The 18,188-nt window shown below is 37.6% G+C and overlaps 10 protein-coding genes across 10 annotated transcripts; 5 read left to right on the forward strand and 5 right to left on the reverse strand.

Moving 5' to 3' along the window:
* The first annotated feature begins 135 nt into the window (after nt 1-135).
* On the forward strand, nt 136-1,051 carry B0P05DRAFT_543319 (cyclin-domain-containing protein). The gene is made up of 2 exons (XM_051578423.1): nt 136-511; nt 570-1,051. The coding sequence occupies exons 1-2, from the start codon at nt 188-190 to the stop codon at nt 963-965; spliced, it is 720 nt and encodes a 239-aa protein (XP_051434341.1). The 5' UTR covers nt 136-187; the 3' UTR covers nt 966-1,051.
* A 449-nt stretch (nt 1,052-1,500) lies between these two features.
* B0P05DRAFT_543325 (uncharacterized protein) lies at nt 1,501-3,247 on the reverse strand. Its single transcript, XM_051578424.1, has 7 exons — nt 3,142-3,247; nt 2,872-3,077; nt 2,691-2,811; nt 2,344-2,636; nt 2,174-2,279; nt 1,948-2,113; nt 1,501-1,901 (listed from the first exon to the last, which is right to left on the reverse strand). The coding sequence occupies exons 1-7, from the start codon at nt 3,191-3,193 to the stop codon at nt 1,523-1,525; spliced, it is 1,323 nt and encodes a 440-aa protein (XP_051434342.1). The 5' UTR covers nt 3,194-3,247; the 3' UTR covers nt 1,501-1,522.
* A 3,333-nt stretch (nt 3,248-6,580) lies between these two features.
* Nucleotides 6,581-7,966, forward strand: B0P05DRAFT_543334 (uncharacterized protein). Its single transcript, XM_051578425.1, has 2 exons — nt 6,581-6,912; nt 6,957-7,966. Exons 1-2 carry the CDS (start codon nt 6,678-6,680, stop codon nt 7,907-7,909), a joined length of 1,188 nt encoding a protein of 395 aa, XP_051434343.1. The 5' UTR covers nt 6,581-6,677; the 3' UTR covers nt 7,910-7,966.
* B0P05DRAFT_543337 (At2g23090 like protein) lies at nt 7,967-8,562 on the reverse strand. The gene is made up of 5 exons (XM_051578426.1): nt 8,492-8,562; nt 8,346-8,420; nt 8,228-8,298; nt 8,119-8,174; nt 7,967-8,052 (listed from the first exon to the last, which is right to left on the reverse strand). Exons 1-5 carry the CDS (start codon nt 8,498-8,500, stop codon nt 8,033-8,035), a joined length of 231 nt encoding a protein of 76 aa, XP_051434344.1. The 5' UTR covers nt 8,501-8,562; the 3' UTR covers nt 7,967-8,032.
* Nucleotides 8,563-8,690: 128 nt separating this feature from the next.
* B0P05DRAFT_117714 (uncharacterized protein) lies at nt 8,691-10,935 on the forward strand. The gene is made up of 2 exons (XM_051572981.1): nt 8,691-10,840; nt 10,894-10,935. The coding sequence occupies exon 1, from the start codon at nt 8,767-8,769 to the stop codon at nt 10,639-10,641; it is 1,875 nt and encodes a 624-aa protein (XP_051434345.1). The 5' UTR covers nt 8,691-8,766; the 3' UTR covers nt 10,642-10,840; nt 10,894-10,935.
* Nucleotides 10,698-12,135, reverse strand: B0P05DRAFT_470998 (kinase-like domain-containing protein; the record flags this gene model as incomplete). The annotated part of the gene is made up of 6 exons (XM_051574589.1): nt 10,698-10,835; nt 10,886-11,026; nt 11,069-11,176; nt 11,228-11,532; nt 11,591-11,838; nt 11,882-12,135. 6 exons carry the CDS (start codon nt 12,133-12,135, stop codon nt 10,698-10,700), a joined length of 1,194 nt encoding a protein of 397 aa, XP_051434346.1.
* Nucleotides 12,136-12,198: 63 nt separating this feature from the next.
* On the forward strand, nt 12,199-14,708 carry B0P05DRAFT_543352 (uncharacterized protein). The gene is made up of 8 exons (XM_051578427.1): nt 12,199-12,379; nt 12,430-12,473; nt 12,524-12,653; nt 12,696-13,108; nt 13,151-13,289; nt 13,330-13,971; nt 14,031-14,261; nt 14,310-14,708. The coding sequence occupies exons 1-8, from the start codon at nt 12,227-12,229 to the stop codon at nt 14,547-14,549; spliced, it is 1,992 nt and encodes a 663-aa protein (XP_051434347.1). The 5' UTR covers nt 12,199-12,226; the 3' UTR covers nt 14,550-14,708.
* A 61-nt stretch (nt 14,709-14,769) lies between these two features.
* B0P05DRAFT_604132 (uncharacterized protein) lies at nt 14,770-15,874 on the forward strand (the record flags this gene model as incomplete). Its single annotated transcript, XM_051583312.1, has 5 exons — nt 14,770-14,952; nt 15,016-15,190; nt 15,240-15,299; nt 15,354-15,590; nt 15,664-15,874. The coding sequence occupies exons 1-5, from the start codon at nt 14,799-14,801 to the stop codon at nt 15,872-15,874; spliced, it is 837 nt and encodes a 278-aa protein (XP_051434348.1). The 5' UTR covers nt 14,770-14,798.
* An 84-nt stretch (nt 15,875-15,958) lies between these two features.
* Nucleotides 15,959-17,342, reverse strand: B0P05DRAFT_615024 (TatD family; the record flags this gene model as incomplete). The annotated part of the gene is made up of 2 exons (XM_051583409.1): nt 16,773-17,342; nt 15,959-16,638 (listed from the first exon to the last, which is right to left on the reverse strand). Exons 1-2 carry the CDS (start codon nt 17,035-17,037, stop codon nt 15,959-15,961), a joined length of 945 nt encoding a protein of 314 aa, XP_051434349.1. The 5' UTR covers nt 17,038-17,342.
* Nucleotides 17,077-18,171, reverse strand: B0P05DRAFT_471217 (aspartic peptidase domain-containing protein; the record flags this gene model as incomplete). Its single annotated transcript, XM_051574605.1, has 3 exons — nt 17,077-17,160; nt 17,202-17,491; nt 17,541-18,171. The coding sequence occupies 3 exons, from the start codon at nt 18,169-18,171 to the stop codon at nt 17,077-17,079; spliced, it is 1,005 nt and encodes a 334-aa protein (XP_051434350.1).
* Nucleotides 18,172-18,188: the final 17 nt, after the last annotated feature.

Raw genomic sequence — 18,188 nt, forward strand, 5'->3', positions numbered from 1 at the left:
GTAGAGAATAAAAAGAATCGTGTGTGACGATGGAACAGTTTAATTTCTTTGGGTACATGATCTTTTAGGAGAGTCGGTGGTAACGGAAAGAACGAATACAAAAACTCCAATTCCAGTTTCCGACATTCTATATAAATACAATCCTTTGATTATTATTATTATTATTTTTTTTTAACTTTTTTTCTTTATGACAACGTCTATTTTAACTATCACTAATCCATCACAACTTGCTGAATTCTGTGCAGTGATTATACCTTGTATTTGGGCTGGATCCTTTAAGAGCATCATCTCAAGTCCGAAACGACATCTTACTTTTAAACTATATGTTCAAAAAGTGTTGAAAGCAACACAGATATCATGTACTTGCATGATTCTCGCCCTTTATTATATTCAGAAATTACGAGCAGCTTATCCCTCTATTCATGCCTCGATTGGATCAGAAGTCAGATTGTTTACGACAGCACTTGTTTTGGCAAACAAATATTTGGATGATAATACATTTACCAACAAGGTAAAAAAAAAAAAAAAAAAAAAAATTCTATATGCATATATTAAATTTTAATCTATAGACATGGTCAGAAGTATCCAGTATTTCAATCAGTGAACTGAATATTATGGAAATGGAATTTTTATCAGCATTAGATTATCATCTTCACTTACCTCAAGATGAATTCTATAGTTGGGTGAATCAATGTCAACAATGGTGTATTAGCTTACTGCCACCATCACCATCACCACCACCAGTATCTATGAAACGCACCTATGACACTTTAGACGAACAGCCACACATGTCCAAAAAGAGATGGATGGACTACAATGTATGCAAACCTATTTTGAGCTGGTCCTCATCTATTCCGATTGTTCAACCTGATTTTACACAATACTATACAAACCCATATTCAACACCCACTACACCTGCCAATACAAATTATTATCTTCCATTTGTTAATCAACAATGGTTCTAATTTTATATATATATATATATACAATACAACACTTGCACATAGTGTACATACACACACATATCTAAAATTGTAAATAAAAATATAAGGATCGACAACAGTGTCTAGTTCTTCTGTCTCACGTGTGTCATTCCACGTGTACGTATCAAGAGTGCCCGCGTATTTATTTTCAGCCCCCCCCCTCCTCTTACGATTTCTGTAATGTCATTTTTTGTTAATTATCATATCTTGTGAAACAAGAAATGTTCACTTGTTTCACGATAAATTTGTCAACTATTCAACTATTTTAGTAATTGTTCCCTCCCACCCTCATAAATAAGTTTGAGAATATTTGTGTGTGTGTGTGTGTGTGTGTGTGCGTGTGTGTGTGTGCGTGTGTGTGTGCCACCATCGTGATGCATAGATCATTCCACTTTTTTTTTTTATGTTTAAGCATGGGCCCAAATGAAGACCTTTTATAGTGGCTGTGATTCCCTTTCTTTTTTGTTTTGTTTTTTTTGTGGCTCAGTCAAGAAAGGGGAGTTTTTTTTTTTTTTTTTTTTTTTTTTCTCCTTCTTTTATTATACAACTAATTCAGTAGGATTTCTAACATAATATTCAACACGGTCAAGGAAAGCATTTGCTTTTTGATCACCCAAAATCTTTCCAGGTACACCGCCATCTAACTTGACTTGGACATGGTATTGAAGTTGCTTGGGTTGAGTTGAGAAATCTAATGTGGCAGACTTGGTAGTGAGTTGGACACGACGCTCTTCTTGAACCTTCTTGGTCGATTGACCACCGAGATAATCAATCAAATCAAGCAATTCATGATCAGATGAGCGCTTAGGTGTAGGTGGGACGATACGTTGATGACTACCAACTGTCATCACATAAGGTTTAGCTGGTTCATAAGCATCTGTAATGAAATCATACGTGGGTTCAGCCAAGTTGAAGATCCTATTTATTATTATTGAGCCTATGATCGTGTGGATCGGAAACTTACTTGAATTGTCCACCTGTATATTTGTCAGAGAAAGCAGAAGCAGAGGTACCATAGACAACAGGGTTCTTGATAGCCTTGTTGGATTGATTGGCAGTGACATCCTGCAAGGCACGTTCAGCAGCCTTAGCAATAAAGTCATTCACACTGACAAAAGTACCATGTTGTTCTGTATATATATATATAGAATGAGTTATTGTGTTGTCAACCTTGTTTTTTCTTTTTTTACCATTCAAAGATTGACGCAACTTGAAGAGATCATCAACAACCACTTGTTTTTGAATAAAAGAAGGAAGAGGTTCTTTCTTGACAGCCTTTTCAACGGGCTTTTCAGTCTATACATACATAAATATATATATTGAATGAGTGACGTTGGTTGCATAAGATATATAGACTTACCTTGGCAAACACAATTTGATCTCTGGGAGGAGCAGCAGTAAGCGTAGGTTTGGGAGCAGGCTTGGGAGCAATAAGACCAAGATGAGCAAGGACATCACCCTTCAAGATACGACCACCATAACCAGATGGCTTAATGCTATCCAAATCCTTAATACCATACTTCAAAACCAAGTTCAAAACAGCAGGAGACAAAGGCTTCTTGAGCTTGCTTGTATCAATATCATGGTGAGAAATGGGTGCAACAGCAGGTGTACGAGCAGATTGAGGTGTGGCAGCAGCAGCAGGAGCATCCTCTAGAGATAGAGGGACTTTGGTTTAGACATCACTCGTTTATCCATAAACTTTACCTTTCTTTTCTTCAACAGGGGCAGCATCATCAGCAGGCACTTCAATATTGGAAATGTCGTCTCCTTCCTCAGCAATAAGAGCAATCAAACTGTTGACAGAACCCTTACCACCATCGGGAAGCTATTTTTTTTTTTTTAAAAAAAAAGAGATAGGTAAGAGTGACTTTTATCTTGAACTTACAATAATCTTGGCCAAAACACCATCTTCAGAAGCTTCAACGTCAATTTGAGCTTTATCTGTTTCGAGTTCTAAAAGAACATCACCAGCAGAGAAAGATTCACCTTCTTTCTTCATCCATTTATGAATGGTACCTTCAGTCATAGTAGGACTCATGGCTGGCAAGTTGAAACGACTGATGGCTGAACTAGTAGCAGAAGTATGAAAACCTAGAATAATAGGTGAATACCAACACACACACACACACACACACACATAAAAAGTACTATTTACCTAAAGAAGAGGTTTTGGTCACTTGAGTTAAACGACTAGCTAAACGATGCATTTCTTTTTTTTTTCGTGAAGGTGTTCTCTATAAAAAAAAAAAAAGAAAAAAAAAAGAATGTGCAGTACGGGAATACTAATAAAAAAGACGGGATAAAAAGACTTGTTTTGTTGGCCCCGGGATTAATCTGTGACTTGACAAAAATCACATCCTTATGTTTTTACTTTTTTGGCAACCAAGTGACATCCAGTGCCAATCAGTGAATTTTTCAAGAGTCATGACAACCCTATTTTGAAAAGAGCATATATGTAACATGCCTTAGTTATTTCTGTAGAGTAGTCTTCTTGGCCACCAACAAAAAAGGTTTTAACAGGACTGAAATCAACCGAGTCAGAAGAAAGTAGGCTTGCTTGATTCGTATAGGTACATTATGTCGTTTGATGCTTTTCTTTTTCCCGAGAAAATGCTTATGCAATCTATTTCGAAAAGCATGATTCCATGCAATTGGTTTGATAGTACGAAAGCAATTTTCATTGAGAAACACCATTATGTTTATAGCAAAAAGTGACCATTCTTGTATGTATCTCAAAAGGGCTGTACCTGTAAGCATTTGTTAAGAAAAAAAATATTTTATCTAAACCATTTCGCTTTTAGGCAAAGGTATCATTGATTTTACTACATTGCACAAAGCACACTCTTCATCCTAAAACAGGTGCATCTTTCTCTATCAGAGAAGCGCTCAGATGCTTTCTATGCATTGGCTTAACCAATAATGATATTACATCCTTCAAAGAGCAGATAAATAAACAGGATTGTGTAACTAGACAAAGAGAGTACAAAGCCTGTTCATGCACGCATTTGTACTCCAAACACCTACAAACAGTGTTTACTAACATCCATGGTACCTTTGGTATTCATTTAGACAAAAAAAAAGCGGCTTGTAAAATTTGATCAAAATGACCATTCGACCAAAGGGTACATAGTCATGAAAAAAGCCCGTTTGACAACTCCTAATCTTCTTTTAATACTGTTACCGCTATGGTCCTACCTTTGCAAGCTGTGCTTTACGTTCCCCCTTCTTCGTCCTTCGTTGTCCCCCTACGTGTCAAGAAAATGATGGTGTCAGATGTCTTTCAAGTTGATGCTAGACTCAACTTTGTTCACTGGAAAGATACTCGTGATCCTTCACTACTTTATTGGAAGCGTACTCCCTCCACAGTCTTCAAAGGTCTTGCATCTGGGAGTTTGAAACTTCAGCCATTTTTTAGCTCTGTATGTAGTCCTGCTCCACTTGAAGACTCGACGGTCTCATTTGCGCCTTTGATCAACCAGTTTCGGTTTCAAGATGATCAAGGTATTTGTAGTATCAAGGCATCGGCTAAGACATTTCGTCAGTCAGTTCTCTCGGCTATGGCTCCTCCTTTGGCCTTGAGAAATATTACAGAAGTGAAATGGAAATTCTTTTGGTCTCTGTCTCTTACCACCATTCAACGTAATGTGACATACCGGTATATCTTGGGGTGTATTCCTCATCGTCGATTCTTACATTTTATTATGCCTCACGTGTTTGACTCTCCCTTCTGTCCGGTGTGCTTAACTACCACTGACTCTATTAACCATATGCTCTTTCATTGTCCAACTAAAGAGAAGGTATGGCAGGAAATCATCTTTGAGTTTCTTTGGCCTACCACTTCAATATCTGATATCCAAGAGGCTCTTCTGTCCCTGGACTTCTCGTACATCTGGTACTGCCAACGGAAAGGAATCAAACCATACAGAATCCTCATAATTACTCTTTCACAAATCTGGCTTGCTCATATGAGATTTATCTTTGACAAGACCCCCATTGTACCTACGGCCATATTAGCAAGCATCCGATTCAATGTTCGTCAGACTATTGAAGAGGATCAATGCCATTCAATCATGTAACTTTGTTCTATATAATTTATTTTAGTTTAGTTTATTTTATCTAGTGTGTTTCGCTTTATTTTATTAACTTTCATTTTAATTGCACCCGCCTCTTCACTTTGACTATTACTCTTAGTGTACGCGGCTCAATCAATAAACACATTTAAAAAAAAAAAAAAAAAAAAAAAAAAAAATCTTCTTTTACACGCTGCAAGACGAAAAACGGAGCTATTGTCAAGTTTAAATACTCAGAATGTGCGTCAAAGATTAGAGTTTTTGACCAAATTATTTGTTTGCCAACTCTCGAGTAAACATGATGAGATATGAGTGAAAAGCCTCGCAAACATCTTTGCCTATTTGCTCAATATTTTAGTACCAAGTTTGCTATCCTCTTTACATCCATAGACTCAGAAAGCAACTATCTACAGCTTTTGTCACTGTAGCCAAGCTGAATAAATTCTTCTTTATGCAGTTCTTAGCAAAGAACTTGCTTTTTGATGCCCCACAAGAAAATCGAGCTGCTTCCATTTTTATAGCTTTTAATCTCCGATGACAGCCATTTTGTGTATGTGCATGATAAATGATGAAACTCAAAAAAATGTAAAGTCCAATAGATTACAGTGATGCGCACTATTATAAATGGTGCAGAAAGTCCATTCAAGTCGGACAATACAAAAATATTAATCCGTCTATTATATAACCAAGAATCGGATGCATCAAAATGGGCTGTATCGTCTCAATTACATACCGCTCTTTGATAAACGATTGCTTCAAAGCTAAATTATTAAAACGCCTGCCTCTAACTCACAAACTTGAATATTGAGAGAGAAAGAGAGAAAGAGAGACAGAGCATTCAAATGAAATCTCGCTTAAAGGAAATCGCGATACCCTTTTTTTTTTTAAAAAAAAAAGGTACCTATTTTTGTAAATGAGTAAGATGTGCTTTTTATAAAAACAAGTCAAAGTTCTAATTAAGTCTCTATCAGATAAAATGCTTGTTTTGTCATTTAGTATTTATTTGCACGCCATTACTGTTTAAAAAATATGATTTTCTTTACTGCTTTTACGGTCATCTCCTGTTTTTGTTTTTCTCCATTTAGACAAAAATCAACAGGTTTACATTTTTTAAGCTTACTATTGCTCGTAGCATGCTTTCATGGAGCTCTGAAAAAAACAATGAACCTAAATCTGTATAAAAACAGAATTTTACCTAATTATAAATTTACAGAATAGATACATAGGAAAAAAGAAAAACAAGAAGACGATTTGTGTATTTTGATAAGGGCAAAACGTGTATATAGGCATTCTTTTATTTCTTTTGCTCTTTCGCTTTGCAAGAACTAAAATAGCACATATCGCTTGTTTAGATGAAAGAAAAAAAAAGAGGGGAGTTTATAGGCCATTGTCAACTACCCAGCATGCATCTACAGAAGTTATCCTTGTTGAACTTGAATCCATCATCAACGTATATTCTAATTTAGGAATTTGCTTCCAAGAATTCAGTTTGTGGTACCGTCTAAAATTACAATTCAACTGTACCTATTGACTGATCCCTCTCACTGTATATAAGAGAAGCACGCATTGAACTTATTGTCTTACTCCCTCTTTTTAACTTTCTTTTCTCCTTTTAACCAACATGTTTCAAAAACTCTTTGTTTTGGCAACCATCGCGCTTGCTGCTGTCAATGCTCATCCTGGATCACATAAAATTATGAATGTAGCTGCTGAAACTATCCCAGCTGCCACATTCACTTTCTCTGAAAAATTTCCTGAACCTGGCTCCATTCCTACGCCTAAGCCAGAATGGCTCGAATTGATCAAAAATGTCAATATTACCAAAGCTCCCGTATATAAGGTTGCTCCTGGACAAAGTAAGACATGTCATATACACAAATCAATACTAATCTCCATCTAGGTCCTCAACCTGAAGTAGCTGGTCAAGATCCTTACTGTGATTGGACTTTTACTGGCTGTTTCGGTAAAGACGATCTCTACCAATGTCCCAAAGACCAATGGGCACTTACATTTGATGATGGACCCTCTGAATTTAGTCCTAAACTTTATGACTATCTCGATAAGGAAAACATCAAGGTCACTTTCTTTATGGTCGGTGGCCAAGTCACCAAATTCCCTGATTACGTCTTGCGCGCCTACAAGGCAGGTCATGAAATTGCCATGCATACCTACAGCCACAACTACATGACTTCGTTGACCAACGAACAGATCGTTGCTGAATTAAAATGGAACGAATTGGCCATCAAGGAAGTCACAGGTGTGTCTCCTCGTTTCTTTAGACCTCCTTATGGTGATATTGATAACCGTGTCCGTGATGTGGCTGCTGCTCTTGGTTTTGTTCCTATCATCTGGAACTATGATACCAACGATTGGGCTGCTCAATCTAACCCTGCCACATATAAACAAGAATGGATTGATGGTAATGTCACTCAATGGGCCAATAATGCAAAGACAGCTAAAGTCGGTGGTATCTCTCTTGAACATGATTTGTATTCTTCTACTGTCGATGCTGCTATTCGTGTCATTCCTATTCTTAAGAAAGCCTATACCTTGACTCCCGCTGGTGCTTGTAACAATGTTCAAGTATATAAAGAAGGCACTGTTCCTGCTAGTAACAGTACCACCAATGCTACTGTTTCCGCTGTTTCTTCTTCTATGGTTGCTTCAAGCTCGATTCCTGTTTCCTCTGTTGTTGTTGCTGCTGCCACTACTACCGTAGCTCCTGCTGCTGCTTCTACCTCTGCAGGCATTGCTGCCAATATAGCTGGAAGCACTTCTGATGCTTCTTCTCTTGCAGGTACCAGTGCATTTGCTTTAGGTATTGCTGCTATAGCTGCTATTGCCTTACACTAAATTTGATTTAATTTAATTTATATATATATATATACACACATCACAAAAGAAAAAGAAAAAAAAAACATTCTTTTTTTTTAAAGAATTAAAAGACAATGTATTCATAATAATAAACTTTTATGTTTAAGCAGTAGCTTGGAAGTCTAACAATTTTTTTTTTTTTTTAGAAATTGTCCCTGAATATTAAAAAAAAAAAAAAAAAAACTTACCAGGGAAGCATTCCTTCAATGTCTTGCTATGCTTGTTTTCGGCATGTTCAGTCAAACTAAAATAAACCCTGTCAATTGACTCTGGTGATAACGAAGGACATGTACTTACGCCTTTTCACGAGAAGTACAGAGGAAAGTTTGGAAACAAGTCTTGCAGATAATGTTTTTGGCAGCTTGGTTCTATATCGTATGTCAATACAGACCGCTATATACTTGACTTCACTTACTGTCTTTAACTGAGAAGAGTTTTCCTTCTTGGCAGATTTAGCATTACGCTCACGCTTCATTTGTGCCTTGGCTCCCTAGATCCAGAACCAAACAGAAAAAAAAAAACTGAATACTCGGCTTATTTTTACTTTAATAGACTACCTACGTTACCCATATTGTCTATTTATTTATTTGAAAGAAAAGAAAAAAAAAATTTTTTTTTTTCAACAGTAAGGTAGAGAAAGAGAGACAGAGTGAATTTTCCAAATTTGGTTCAAAGAAGTCCCTGACACAAGTTCAGGCTTCTTGAATATCGGGTATTGAACTTTTTTTTTTTTTTTTTTTTTTTGCATATGCGACTTTTTTTTTTTTTTGATTCAATCAAACACTATAAAAAAATGTTGTCTATTTATCTCTTTCTTTGTTTCTTTCTTTTCAATCATGTCGTTTAAGAATCTGCCTACAGAAATTTACCTTCACATCTTTCGATATTTACCCAAGAAATCACTTACTGAATGTCAAACCATATGCAAAGCGAGTCAAACTGCAGCTACACAAACCCTCTGTCAAAGTGTGGGCTTTTCTGACATTTTGGCTGCAAGAATACAGAAAGATCAAGTCAAGATGGGTCTATGGGTCAAGTCACTCGAGATACATATCCAACTCATTTGCTTTGAGCCCATCCTCGATCAAAAATTAACTGACTTGTTTCGCCTGATGCCTCACTTGAGAACACTCACTCTGTATTATGGTGGATCCAGCGAAAAACTCTTGACTTTCTTGATTGGCCTGATGGATGTGGACAAGAAGTATATGTCTCATTTACAAGAGATGGTCTTGTCTGGTTATCGACATGATGTGTTGATCAAAGACTTGTATCTGTCCAATATGCATCGATTGTGCGATACCATTCAGCGTTTGAAACTGCGCGGTTTGGAGTCTCCGTTTTATCAACAGCATGGGATGCGTGTGTTTGACTATGTGTCCGCTTTTAAAAACTTAAAGTGCCTGACCATTGTGCCTGATCATACGATACAACAGCAGGAAAATCAATTCAATGTGCTGTCTATCTTATTGGCCTGCCCTACGCTAGAAAAGTTGGATTATGAAACACACCAGACATTAGAAGCACTCCTCTTAGAAGATCTGTCTAAACCCACGCATGTCTTGAAAGATTTCCGTTTCAAGGCACAGAACTTACCTCCTACTTATGCTTCCTTTATGATGGATTTCATTCTACCTCAAGTGAATACTTTTGAGCTCAAATTGATGGACGATACCATGTATGATGCACTGATTGGTCCCTATGCTTCTCTGTTTGGACAAGGTCTAAAGAACATCACGTATCTCAAACTGGATAGTTTCTTTACAGACATTCGACAGTCTAAAAACACCAGTCTATTGACAACCGTATGGGGCTTCCTTGGCCAGATCAAGTCGCTTCATCCTTCTGTCTGCACAACAGTCGATATCCGTCTTTCTTCGCTTCGTCCTACGGATCTCAAGAGCCTTGAACTGGACGTGCGTAAAAACCGCTTGAAGGCGCATGTTCATATGTATGTTCATCGTACAATGACCTGTGTGCCAGACCTGCTTGCGTCTTTCAAGAAAGCCAATCAGCCAGAACTGATGGATTGTCTGTATCTCTACGATTCGTTACCTGAATTCTTGCCTGTTGAACTACTCAAAGGTATCTTGATCTCTTGTCGTCGTCTTCAATGTCTCATGATCCAATCGGTTGCCCATAAAGAAAGCACAATTCACTGTTATGCCAGCAAACCCTTTGTGTTTCAACCGACAGACACAAGCACCAAGGAAAATATTCGCTATGCCGACTTACTGCATGTGCCTCTTCAAGACACACTTCTCTCTACCCTCAACGAGTATTTGCCCAACATTGAATACCTGTCTATGCAAGATTGCCAAGTCTACCTAGACAAGCACAACAACACTGTATTGGACTTGCATCATCTCTCAAGACTGAAATCGATTGATTTAAACCCATTCAATATTGAGACAGCCAAAATGAAAACTTTGTTTTTTAAACTAAACATGAAAGATAATGCGTCTCTGGTCTACAAGACTGCAGTCAAAAGCCAGAGATCCATGGAGACACTTCAGATCACAACAGATAAATATTTGCATGGCTATCATCGATTGACGTCTGTTTATACCACTCTCATTACGATAGTATGTCATCAAGTGGATAAAGTCGTGTTTACTACCAAGTCTCGATATGTTCCCAAGTTTGAGTTTATATTTACGCCATGGCATGATTATTTGACTGTTGTCTCTAATGATCAACAGCAGTCATAGTCATAGTAATAAAAAGAATATATGTATATATATGTGTATATATATATATGTACACATTACAATGGTATAGATGCATCTACATAACTGAAATTAAGAAAATGACTATTGGCCTGAACATCATGATTTTCTGGTGAACCCACAAGTGCTTCTGCAGTAAATACAGGATCAAAATTCTCTGCTTTTTCAGGTTCCGTCTGGCGTATGTGAGTCATTATAGTCAATACAGTCAAATAGCCTCACTTACCACAATAGGCACAATGGGCGGATCTAATTGACGGTTCTCTAAAGCAATCCAGTCTATTGTACGAAAAAAGCGATGTTTGCGAATTGCGTCTGCTTTCTTGGGTTTAGCACCTAACCGAGCATTTGGATTTTTACGCAACAACTATGCTAGATCAGTCAGCCATCGATAAACCTATTGACTTACCTTAGACAGGATATCTTTGGCATCTTGTGTTAAATAATAGGGCATTGGAATCTTTTTTGTCAAGATAGCATCCATGGTCTTTTTACGATTACTTGAACTAAAAGGAGGCTATAGAATAGATATAAATGCTAATGATGATTCCTTTTGTATGTTCCTTACTGAACCAGTGAGCATATCATAAATCAAAATACCCAAACTCCACCAATCAACTGTGATGTCATATTCTAATCCTTTCAATATTTCTGGTGCCATGTATTCTGCTGTACCACAAATCGTGTTTGTCTTGCCATCCACAGCCACTTTGGATAATCCAAAATCAGTCAATACAATATGTCCTTCCATGTCCAACAGACAATTCTCTGGCTTCAAATCGCGATACATGATACCCAATGAATGCAAATGATCCAAAGCACAACATATTTCAGCCGCATAAAACACAACCATATCTTCAGAGAACATACCCTCTAAACATAGGTCAATACACTGTCTATATATGTATATATATATATTTAGTTATCTTACCATGGTCCAAATGGCGAAACAATTCACCCCCTACAGCATAATCCAGAATCATATGGAGTTCAGTGGGTGTCTGAAATGCATAACATAACTTGACAATAAAAGGGTGTCGTACTTCTTCTAGAATCTGTCTTTCTGTTTTTGCCTGTGTTGCCTGTCTTCCATGCAATACCAAAGAAGCCTTTTTCAACACCTTCATAGCATACAATTCCTTTGATTTTTCATGTTTGACAAGGAATACTTTACCAAACCTAATGATGATCAATACAGATGCTATTCAACGCATACACATACGCTCCTCGACCCAACACACATAATGTTTGGAAATCATCGCGAGAAACAGATCGTTTTGAAAAAGCAAAGTCTTGATCAAGTACCACTTCTTGTTTTGCTTTTTCTTGTGGATTACGTTGACGAGGTGTTGGTTCATCTGTATCACTGTTGTAATTACTAGGTGGTTCTGAATCTTGTTGTTGAAGACGCCATGTCAATAATGAATGACCAGAAGGTAACTCTAAATCACGTATACGGTCATTAAGATGATCCATCTTTTAAACAACAGGAGTTTTTTTTTTTTTTTTTTTTTTTTTTTTTTCTTCTTCTCCTTTGCACGTGTATTAAGACCCCACTTGAATTTGTATGACACTTTATTTTTTCTTCTTCTTTTTTTTTATTTATTCATTCCTTTCTCATCTTATCTATTCTAGTCACTCATTTACCATGTCAACAAAAGAAGAAGCATGGGTTGAAATACCCAATCCTATATCTACCCATTGTTTTTATGCTAATCTCGTAAGTTATACTCTCTCTATACACTATGGCATATTCAATAGAAGGGATAGACAACAGGTGAAGGTTCTTGGACTAAACCAGCCAATCATATCATGTAAATTGAGATGTGTGGAGTGATTTATGATGTACTGATTTCCTCTCTAGTCAACAAAGTGATTGGTGGGAACTCTGGGATGAAAAGAACAAGCTGCCTTATTATTATCATACACGTGCCAATACCTCAAATTGGATCAAGCCCACTGATGCGCATGTCATTTCATTGCTTCATATTAAAGTAAGTCACTCACCAAACAACTGATTCACTCATGGACTCTAGTTACCAGACGAATTTGCCAGCCTTATGCATGAACCTATCTCGAAACGCAACAGCAAATCACTCGATTTACCCCATCCTCATGATACCAAAAGACATACTCGATCCACATCAGACGGTGGTAAAGAAGACATAGACCGAGTCATGATTCAAATGCCACCACAAAATACAGATACACATTCACTTTCATCTGCCTTATTCAGTAGAAAACAGAGCTATTGTTCTGTTCAAAAAGTAAGTTGTGTCCATAACATTGATGTACTTACGCTTGATCAGGAAACCCATGATTCAAAAGCATCCAGAAGAGCATCTCATTTCTCAGCCTTTTCTAGTTTTACAAAATCATCCAATCCACTCAAAAGCCTTGTTTCTCGGTCCTCAGAAAGTAGATATTCACTTGCCACTCAGCCTGAAAAGTAAGTCAGTGGGCGACTATAGACAATTGACTGTCATTCTAGACCTACTTTACCTGCTGGTTTACAACAAGAAATCACTCGGTTTGCTATTGATGGATTTGCTCAAAAGTATTTCTCGACCCACAAACGAGGTTTATTCAGAAGAAGAGTGCCTATGCATCAAATGCTGAAATGGACTAAAGTAAGTCACCTAACACACATACTGTTGCTGATCATTTTAGGATTCCATCAAACAACCCTTGATGATGCTGAATAAAGACCTTCATAAAGATGCATTAAAATGCTTCAAACAACTACAGATGATTATGGGAGATAGACCTCGATCTCGTCACTCCAATGATATTGAAGACATTCAATCGATCCTTACGTGCGGTATCACTAAGGGACAGATGCGAGATGAAATCTATGTTCAGATCTGCAAACAATTAGAAGATAATCCGCACAGTCACAGTATCAAGAAGGGCTGGGAAATGCTCTGTATTGTCACCATCACATTCCCTCCTTCAAAAAACCTTGAATCTTACTTGACTGATTTTGTACAACAACACCACCAGGTAGAAGAGAACAAGGTGGACATCTTTAGTCAGCATGTCTCGATCAAACTCAAACGTATCTGTATTCGAGGAGCCAAGGGAAAAGTATTGACCAGTGCAGAAATCAATCGAGCTAAAGAAGCACCTTTTAAGCCATCTGTGTTTGGTGAATCCTTGGATTTTATTATGCAATTACAAGCCAATCGTTATCCTCCATTATGTATTCCTCAAATTGTACCCTTTTTAGCAAACACAGTGCGTGAGACCCATGGACAGATGTCTGAAGGTATCTTCCGTGTGTCTGGTGATGCAGATGCTGTCACTGATTTAGTAAGTCATATATACTACACACAAAGTATCCATGTATGTTTATATCATCAACTATATAGAGAGTACGCATTGAGAATGGCAATTATGATGCGACTGGTATCACAGATCCCAATGTGCCTGCTTCTTTGCTGAAATACTGGCTAAGAGACCTTGCTGAACCCATTGTGTCTTCAAAGGACTATGAGGACTGTATTCAATATGCTGAAGAACCCGAAAAAGCGATTGCTATCATCAATCGATTACCAGACACAAACAGGCGTATTGCTTTATTTACCATTAGTTTCTTACAGGTAAAATATGGTGAATATTTATACTAGACACTCATATCTTCTGTATAGGAATTCGCGGATCCCTCAGTTATCAAACATACACTCATGAATGTCAATAATCTTGCTATGGTATTTGCACCTAATTTCTTACGTTGCCCTTCTGAAAGTCTAACCACCGTCTTTGAAAACTCAAAATATGAACAAGCCTTCTTGAGAACATTAATCAATGAGATGGTGATTGATGCTCATGCTTGTGCTTATGATCCTGATACAACCAAAGCCGTCGGACATTTAAATTCATCTCTTTAATCTCTTGTACGATGTATACCTTTAATAATAATAATAAAAAAAATTAGATTTTTTGAAACGCATTTATGCAGCTCTTTTAACATTTAAGCGGCGATCCATAAGAAGAACAGAGACAATAAAGTTGTATTCCCGCTCAGACATGATTGGAGAAGAAGCATAAGCCAGAGCCATGAAAAAGGGCGTTTGTTTTTTCTATTTTCTCACCTCTTTTTTCTTTTTCTTTTTTTTTGTTTTTGTTTTCATATAGAAATGTCATTTACACATAACCGTTTTGGTGTCCTCTTGGGCGAAGAAGAAACTGAAGTTGATAAGCTCGGAAACACTAAGCCTGTTGAAAAAAAAGGTGAACCTCAACCACCTACCCGACGCGACTTGAGAAGAACAAGTCATAGACAACCTGCAGGTAAATAATAAAATGACGCGTGTGTATGTGTGTCTGTACTCTTGATTGATCATTGTATTTTAGTCTCTCCTCCTTCAAGACGTGATCGTGGTGGTCGTAAGAACCTGTCTGAAACCAATGCTGCTATTGATACGACTGAAACGAACAAGCAAAGACCACCTCGACCTGCTGGAGGAGGACGTTCAGAGTTTACTGGTCGCGGTCGTCAATTTGACCGTCATAGTGGTACTGGTATTATGTAAGTGTTCCCTCTGTGAAATGAGTATGCATGGCTTATATTATTTTAGTGATAATGAAAAGAAAATCAACCAAGGTTGGGGTGAAGCCGGTACTGCTGAATTTGAAGGGTAAAAAAAAAACCATCATCATCATGACTAGTTTCTAAAAAAAAAAAAAAATAGTGCCAATGACGTATTGGATCCTAATGATCCTGCTGCTGGCGAAACACGTCATGCTCGTGCAAACGAAGACACGGAAGATAATACCAAGACTTTGGATGAATATCTCGCTGAAAAGAAAAATGCTAGCCACAATCTCCGTCTTAACCAAGGCCGTCAAGCCAACGAAGGTGCTGATGACAGTCAATGGAAAAACACGGTTGTTCTTGAAAAAGAAAAAGACGTCTTTTTGTTGGCAAGGTAAACAAAAAATAATAAATTTATCAAATAAACCTTTGTCCTCTTTTTTTAATTCACGTCTTTTGTAGGAAAGTGAAGTAAAATTAAAGAACAAGAACAAGAAAGAAAAAGTGTATTTGGAAATTGATCAACCTGCTCATCGTAGTAGTAGTGGTGGTGGTCGCGGTGGTGGACGCGGTGGTCGTGGTGGTCGTGGCAATAACCGCCATAGTGGCAATCATCGTGGTCAACAAGGATCTGTCAATTTATCAGATGCTAGTGCTTTCCCTACTTTGGGTGCTTAAATCAATCAATAAAAAACAAAACAAAAATACATTTCCCAGGCCAATTTGGAACGGAGTTTCAGCATGCATGACGATGGCATACCGTCAAAAATGGACAAATCGCTTCCAATTTTTATTGGTGATATTGACAACTTGTTCAATAGACCAACCTCTTGCTTCAGCTACAATTTTAACTATATCTACCATACAGATATCAATGCCTTCAGGCGTATTTAAGTCAGATTCAATCAACAAACGATCCTCAGGCACAGCTTGAATCAAGGCTTGCATCTTATGAGCTGGAAGGTGTTGTGCATTAATAGCCACAGAAAACGAAACATAAAACTCAAACCCCTTGAGTTCCATAAACTGAGTAATGGTGGCTGGACTACCACCGAAAGAATGCAGGCAGACACGTAATGTGTTGGGTTGATAGTTTAGTTTTCTTAGTTGACGTGTACTAAATTGAAGCGACTGCTTTTTCATGTAGTCAAATAGATGGCCTTGACCTTGCACACAATGAAGACTGACACCTCGGTTAAGTTCTCGGGCTAGTTGACATTGAATATCAAGAATAGCGAGTTGATGGTCGACTGAAGTATGAACTTGAGTAGGCTTTTTACCATGCCAGTCAATAGCACCACCAGGTAAAAGTCGAGCAGATCGATCAATGCCTATTTCACCCACCAGTGCTTCTGGATGGTCTTGCAGTTTATGGTGTAAATGAGTATACCATGTATCATAAGGAGAAGGGTCAGCAAGTGCATTGACCATGTCTTGTAATTCTTGAGGTTGAGGTGATTGGAGTATTGATTGATAATAAGCTTCTTTTGTCTGTAGTTCAGATTCTTGTTGTGTCATGACAAAATGAGAAAACCAAGGGTGAATGCCTAAGATACGATGTAAACATGATAGTTACTGTGATCATTACCAAAACATGGAACACATCTCTTTTGATATTTCAGATTGCACTCTTCTGTTACTTGGGATACTCTGTCCCAGTCGTCTTGTCGAACACCCATAATTGTAATATGACCTGTCTTGAGTTGGGGAATCAAGGCGAGTTTGTCTATATCATCATGAGGATGGCAATGAGCATCACATAAATCTCGGTAAAGTTCCTTATGAAACTCTTCTTGAGTTATGGGTACATTATGTTGAAACAGTGGTTGATCTCCACACATAAGAAAAAGAAAAAAAAGAAAGAAAAAAAAAAAGCAACTTTATTCATCGTACTTTTCAAATGTCAATTGAGGATCTCTTATACTCTTTGCAAAACCAATTTGCATGTTCTCTAAATCAAATATCTACATGTACAGTTAGATCCTATTGTGTTCTATCTACTTACGGTATAATATGCTTTCATGAATACATCGCCTAGTATCCAATGGTTTCGCTTGACTGCTTGACCAGAAATACCAGACATGCACATGGCCTTGTTCCATACAGTAGGAGCCAATATATAATCTTCTGATGTGATCACTAGTTCTTGGCCATAGACAGACATAACCAAGTCAGGTAGTTTTCCTTTCATTTGACAAGGTATAGAATAAGTACCATCTCCATTCGTCACAGCATCTTTTATGTGAGCATGGATTTGTTTCGCATGATCAGGAGAAGTAATCAACAGTGTGGTGCCTATGAAGCCATGAGTCTTTTTTTTTTCTTGGAAGGGGAAGTCATTTACCTGAATCAACAATAACAGATTGTGAATCTATTGAATAATTACCAAACGAAGCTTTGTTCATATGTGTTGCCCAATAGTTGTCGCTGGTCAAGGGCGCATAGTGAATAGATCCAGTATACAAGTTAGGATCCATGCCTCCAAAATCAATTTGACCACCAAAGGGTTGAATATAGATGGAAAAGATAGCTTTGTCGACCAACTGTTGATCCACCATACTTTCTATCAAAGTTAGTCTATTTGGATCAGACTTACTGAGCTTAGGTAGCCCTAATCCCATAATCCCATCAATGGGTAGCCTTTTAAAAATGGTGGATAGCTCAGTAGCATCTGCCACAAACTGGTCTTGAAGAGTGCCACTTCCTATACGCAGTGTATCTTGACCAATACGAGCATGAATAGATCCTGAACCATATCGAACACTGAAGGATGGATCTCCTTTGTCTCTTTTGTATGTCCTTGATAGTTTTGGTTGAAATTGTCGATGCTTCAAACAGTATTCTTTTGTTTGACAATCATTTGAAACGACCCAGAAATCTGAACTACCCGTATCAAACACAACATCAAACAATTGAGCAGGCTCACCAATCCTTACTTGACCATAATAACCTAAGGAATGAGATAAATGGTACATTGTACAATAGATATTTA

This window comes from Gilbertella persicaria (genome assembly GCF_025201335.1).
Source record: "Gilbertella persicaria strain CBS 190.32 chromosome Unknown B0P05scaffold_22, whole genome shotgun sequence".
NCBI lineage: Eukaryota > Fungi > Mucoromycota > Mucoromycetes > Mucorales > Choanephoraceae > Gilbertella > Gilbertella persicaria.